This window comes from Triticum dicoccoides, chromosome 3B (assembly GCF_002162155.2).
Source record: "Triticum dicoccoides isolate Atlit2015 ecotype Zavitan chromosome 3B, WEW_v2.0, whole genome shotgun sequence".
Classification (NCBI taxonomy): domain Eukaryota; kingdom Viridiplantae; phylum Streptophyta; class Magnoliopsida; order Poales; family Poaceae; genus Triticum; species Triticum dicoccoides.
Window position 1 is genome coordinate 816,799,964 of NC_041385.1, and position 5,780 is coordinate 816,805,743.

A 5,780-nucleotide genomic window follows, 5' to 3' on the forward strand; every position below is an offset into this window, starting at 1 on the left:
CCCATGCATAAATGAACTAGAAAGCCCTTGTGCGCACAATTAAATTAAATAAGGAGACAATTGATCCCCTTGTCTCGAGCCCCTGGTAGGTTGGAAGTTATCAGCTTCCAGAGAATTATACTTGATACTATATTCTATATTGTACTGATGTCATCATAAAAAATACCCTGTTCTCCCGGAATCCCAACCTTAACATAATATTCCTCAAGAAAAACCACTACACTTTGTCGTATGCCTTGCGCATATCTAGCTTGTCTGCACATAAATCTTCTTCCCTTTCTCTTATGTTTTATCTTGTGGATGCACTCTTAGGCAATAAGCACATTGTCTGTTATAAGTCTCCAGGGATAAAGGCGCTTTTGGTTGGTGAAATAATCTCTGGTAAAATTATCTTTAGATTTTTAGCAAGCATCTTGCGAATTAAGACTACTGTGGTGTCATTCCACCCCTCCGTTATCTTCCTCAAGTTTATCGCCTCCGGGACTTCCTAGTATTTTTTTTTAGAAAATTGCATGCAAACCGTCGGGGTCTTTGGCCTTGATATTGACAATACTGAAAATAGTGTGCTTCACTTTATCGTCCGTAAAGGAAGCAGTTGTTCATTCATTTATTTATAAACTCTCAGGAGAATTTTTTCAAGAAATCCAAGATCTGTATTGGTAACTTCGGAAGAGAAAGACTGAGCAAAATAATTTCCGATCATTGGGTTTGACATGTCCGTACCTTCCAGCCACTCCCTCTGGTCATCTTTAAGTCATTTCATCAGGTCAAGTTATTTCTGGCCAAGGGAAATTGTTGGAATTTTTATTGAATTGCCGTCGCCGTTACGTAACCAGTCCACCATAGCTCGTTGGAGCATATACCATTCCAATAGGTGTTCAATCAAGTCTCCTAGTTCCATCGTTTTCATGTCAGTTTCATTATTAGTCATAGGCCGTTCCATCACATATGCAAGCTCCTGTTCAAATAAAAAAAATCACATATGCAAGCTCTTTCTGTACCTGTTTAAGCTTCTTCTTTGCGTTTTTAACTACTCATTAATCCTAGTTATGCAAGCTCTAATACATCATACGAAGCTTCCCCAGTAAGCCACTCCCCTGCACATTCAAAGACGCTTCATCCCATGCCTGACCACTAGTGGGATGTACCGACTTTTCCAAAGATGATTTACACCAATGATTAATCTAGAACTTCTGAAACAAAATAGAAAACTACATGTAACACGTTTCTCAACAATCATAATATTGATTTGTTGTTGTATGTTTAAGCACCATATATAGGTTTTTACACCCAGACAAGTTCACTCAACAACCAAACAATATCTGCAAGGTAATGACCACACAATTTGACAATTAGGAGCACATAAGATGGAAGAAGATGCTTCACAGTTGAAACATATAAACAGGAGCAGGAGCAAGCAGGCACTTCATTTCTCTCAACAAATTATTAATGCAGACTCCCTTCATGGAGATTCTGGCCAGTCAAGACCTGCGAAGCCTTCGCCGAATACACCACCATAGAACCTAACTTCTAGTCCTTCGAGAACGTGATCGTCGTCCCATATAGCCTCATCGTCACTCCCGATGGCGAAGTAGTCATTGTCCATGAACTCTTCCCATGAATAAATGGAGTCATCATCCAAGCACTCATCCCAGAAGTTGTTCCCAAAGCAGTCGTCCACGCAGGGGCCGATGATTTTCAGCCCAGGATACTTCTCTTGCAAAATCTTATCATCAACGTCCCAACAGCCACGCAGATCTAAGAATTTGAGGTCTTGGCACCGCGAGGCGATCTCGACGACATCCGTAGTCGCGATGAGCAAGTATCCTAGATCGAGGTGACTGAGCTTTGGCATGTTATAGGCAATAGCACGGGCCTCATCATGGTGGCACACCTTCCCTGCAGCATCCATGGGGTGCATGACTCGCCAAAGTCTGACGAGGGATTTGCAATTCTTACCGAATGCCTCCAGAGCACGAGCGCCAATCTTGGTGCAGCTGCTTACATCCAGGAATGTAACTTTGGTTAGTCTTTGTGCGACATCTTCCACTATGCCATCACCGATCTCGCTCCGTGGAATCTCCAAAGTCTTGAGAGATTGCGCACTTGCAAAATAAAACACGGTAGGATAAGTAAGGTTTAACAATATATTGTGGATCGGGTCATCGGTAAACAAAGTACCATATATGTGATGCATAACCCTTGTTCTAGTAGGGTCGTGACAAAAACAAAATCAAAATGGACACAGCGTACTCAATTAAATGCTACTTCAGTAGACCATCTAAAACCATCTATGTATAGATTAACACACTGGAATGATACTACCCCATTTGTATTGAAGCAATTGAATGAATAATTTACATGCATTTATAAAAATAATTGCCAAAATATATGCACAATTGTTTATAAATGATTGGATTCAGTGGTAATAGAGGACATTATTGTGTAAAGACAAATACAACAGCAAGGCAAGTAATTTTGGAATCAATTATGTTACACATAACGTACTTGTTTTTGTTCATTAGCACATGTCTCTCTAATCAATAGACGCATTAACATTCGTGTCCGGTGTTTCTCACATATTTGGAGCCTCGAATGTCAGATCGTGTTCCCTAGCCCATCTCCGCCGCCCATTTTCTTACTTTCGGCGCTAAAACCCTACTACCCCCTCGCACCGTTTCGTCTTCCGTGGCCGCCACCTTCTCAGTTCTCGCCCCTCCTCGCCATCACCCTCACCCCCCTCATCCCTAACCGCCTCACTGATCCAGCTCCAATATAATGAAATTACACATCCATCATATTTCCCCTGCCACAGCCACTACTCCTGTGGCAATCTAAACCATTTTTTTCCAATGAAAGTTTCTATGCATTTTGCAAGGATGGTACACAATCGGAAGAATTACTCCAGCGACGTGCACATTTCCTCTGGCTAATGGTTCACCACTAACAATAATAATAATAAAAATACACATTGTTCCCATCTAGGTCATCAAATCTCATGAGGAAAGCATCACCAACATAAAAATGATTTTGACTAAAGAAGACTACTTACTGGTCCGCGATGAAGGCGAACAATGAGTCGTTTGGAAGCCTGGACACACTAAGGCGGTGGCACGAGGCAGCGCTGTGAGAGAGGAGCATATGAACCATCCTGGTGATCTTGTCAGGCTCGCTCTGCTGGCTCCACTCCTGAATGTCGATGTCCTGCCAGCAGTCGGCCCCTGAAACTACCCGGCTCCAGGGTTTGCAAACCCCCGGAACCACAGTGAGGATCTCCTGAAGGGACAGTTTGCAGAAGATGAGGCCTAGGGCATCTCGTGCTAGGTCCTCCCAACATCTGTCCTCACTGCACTCTTCCATCCCTGATCCTTCCGATCCAGGACCGACCATGCAAGTTGTATGTCCACCTGTTTCAGGAACAATGATAAATTACCCTGTGTGGTAAAATTATTTGCTTAATCCACACAGTTGAAGGCTTCAAATAGCATATTCAGAATTTCATGGCGACTTATATTAACAGTATGAAAGTGCTTTCCTATACCATGAAAAAAAATCCAGGTAATCAACATTTATTACGAGGTAATAAATTGCCAATGTATATGGCAAGATCACCATAAAGGAGTACATCTGTATCAAAGGTATGGAAATATAAAACCCAGGGATCACGATAAAATTTGAAGGAAAAAAAAATACACCGAGATGAAGACACATGTGCAAGCTTTCCCTGACCTGAGAAGAAAGAACTTGCAGCTCAAACAAAACTAGAGGAAGAAATGAGATCTGAGCGAGATTGCTGGGAGAAGGGGTGGGAACATGAACTGAGATATGGCGGACTGCCTAGATCTTGGATCAATGCAAGCTGGTTAGTGGGAGCAAAAACCCAGATCAGGAAGCCTACTCAAGAACCAAACGAGAGCACCAAGATGCGAGAACCAACCAAAAGCCATCAGGGCGGAACCAGCGAGTACGAGGAAGGAGGACGCCGCAGATCTGAAACAGCCCCTCCGCCAGAGACAAAAAAATCGACAAAGGTAGGGAACGGGACAACCCGTCCTGGCGGGACAGTATCGTTAGCGAGGAGAGGACTGCGCGGACGTGGTGTTCTTCACGACGGCGAGATGCTTCGGAGGGTGAGCTTACCAGGTCGCGGAGGAGGAGGAGAGGTGGTGGTGGTGGCGAATCTGTGGGAGCGTGGGGCGTCTCGGCGATGGGGCGAGGAGGAGGAGCGAGACTGCGAGAGGGATACAGTTGAGTGTAACGGCGAGAGGACCTTTCTCCTTTTGTTGCAAGCGCGTGCCTTTTTCTGCGGTTTGCAGGGGGATTCCGGGGTGCGCCGCCAGGATTCAGGCCGAGTGAGCGCCGCATCGGAGTAATTAATTCCTAAGCTGAAAAGCCTGAAACGTGGTGCGATCATAATAATTCCTTGACATAAAAACGTGATTTACATATATATGATGCTACAGTGTGTGTGCTAGCTAGATTTGGTAAACAGATTTCATCGTATATGGCAGATATCGCTTACTCTCTTTTTTTTGCGAAAAGATATGGCTTACATTAATGTACTCAATGTAAATTTTATCTTCTATGTTTTTGCAAAAAAAAAGAGTTTATGTACTATGGCTTTTGTGATCATGTAAACGACATTTGGGATATTTTTCCCCATTTTCAACTATTGCTTCTCTAACTTCACCGTTTCCCCTTTCGCGCGCTTTTTTCATTTGAAAACACTCGAGCCATTCACTCGTGCGGCGGCCGAATAATCCAACAGCCTCTGACTTCGCCCATCATCATTCAAATGTCGTGTCTGCTCTACATGACTTGCACCCAATAGATGGTGCGCGTCCTCACCCACCCACCTCCCGGGTAAACAGCTGTCAGAATAACCACAAAGTGGTTATGTCGAATTTGAGAAAATTAGGTTCCTACCAAATCATGAATTAGCTCTTAGCCTTGTTATTATCGGAAACAACGAAGAAAAGTCAACGCTGCCACCGGAAGGGACCAAAGGGCAAGATATTTTTCCATGCCTACTATTGTTCTTGCAGATTAAGCTAATATATAATAAGTTTGAATGGGCTAAATGGGATTGAATTCTTCCCACATGAAAAAAATTAGGAATATTAATTTCTTACCGACACCCTACGACAACCCTTTCTCGTGGTTTTCGGATTTGAAAAGTTTGGGACCCTTCACTCAACTCACGGGCCACAATCCAAATGGGCTCGAATTTGGTCCATCATCTTTCAAACATCGCACCAACTCTAAATGTCGTGTATGCTCTACATGACTTGCACCCAATAAATGGTGCATATCCTCACCCACCCACCTCCGGGGCAAGCAGCAGTGGGAATAACTGCAAAGTGGTTATGTCCAATTTGAGAAAATTAGGTTCCTACCAACTCATAAATTAGCTCTTAGGCATGTTATTATCAGAAACAACGAAGAAAAGTCAAGGCTGCCACCTCAAGGGAAAAAAAGACAAGATATTTTCCATGCCTACTATGGTTCTCGCAGATTAACCTAATATAAAATAAGTTTGATTGAGCTAAATGGGATTGAATTCTTCCCACATGAAAAATATTAGAAACTTTAACTTCTTACCGACGCCCTACAACCGCCCCTCTTCCCATGGTTTTCCGATTTGAAAAGATTGGGACCCTTCACTCAACTCATGGGCCACAATCCAAATAGACTGGAATTTGGCCTGTCGTCTCTCAAGCATCCCACCTACTCCAAATGTTGCCATCAATTGGTCGTGCCTTCAGCTCGAAAGACGTCCA

At 43.4% G+C, this 5,780-nt stretch overlaps 1 protein-coding gene across 1 annotated transcript; it reads right to left on the minus strand.

Moving 5' to 3' along the window:
- Window positions 1–1,304: 1,304 nt before the first annotated feature.
- Window positions 1,305–4,245, minus strand: LOC119282443 (F-box protein FBW2-like). Its single transcript, XM_037562674.1, has 3 exons — window positions 4,141–4,245; window positions 3,053–3,407; window positions 1,305–2,105 (listed from the first exon to the last, which is right to left on the minus strand). Exons 2-3 carry the CDS (start codon window positions 3,388–3,390, stop codon window positions 1,463–1,465), a joined length of 981 nt encoding a protein of 326 aa, XP_037418571.1. The 5' UTR covers window positions 3,391–3,407; window positions 4,141–4,245; the 3' UTR covers window positions 1,305–1,462.
- Window positions 4,246–5,780: the final 1,535 nt, after the last annotated feature.

What these genes read in the sequence shown, in the direction of transcription:
- LOC119282443 (XM_037562674.1), bottom strand. Translation starts at nt 3,390, where the DNA reads ATGGTCGGTCCTGGATCGGAAGGATCAGGGATGGAAGAGTGCAGTGAG. An exon ending in TTCGCCTTCATCGCGGACCA is followed by an intron (nt 2,106 to 3,052) that starts GTAAGTAGTCTT and finishes TTATTTTGCAAG; the next exon opens with TGCGCAATCTCTCAAGACTT.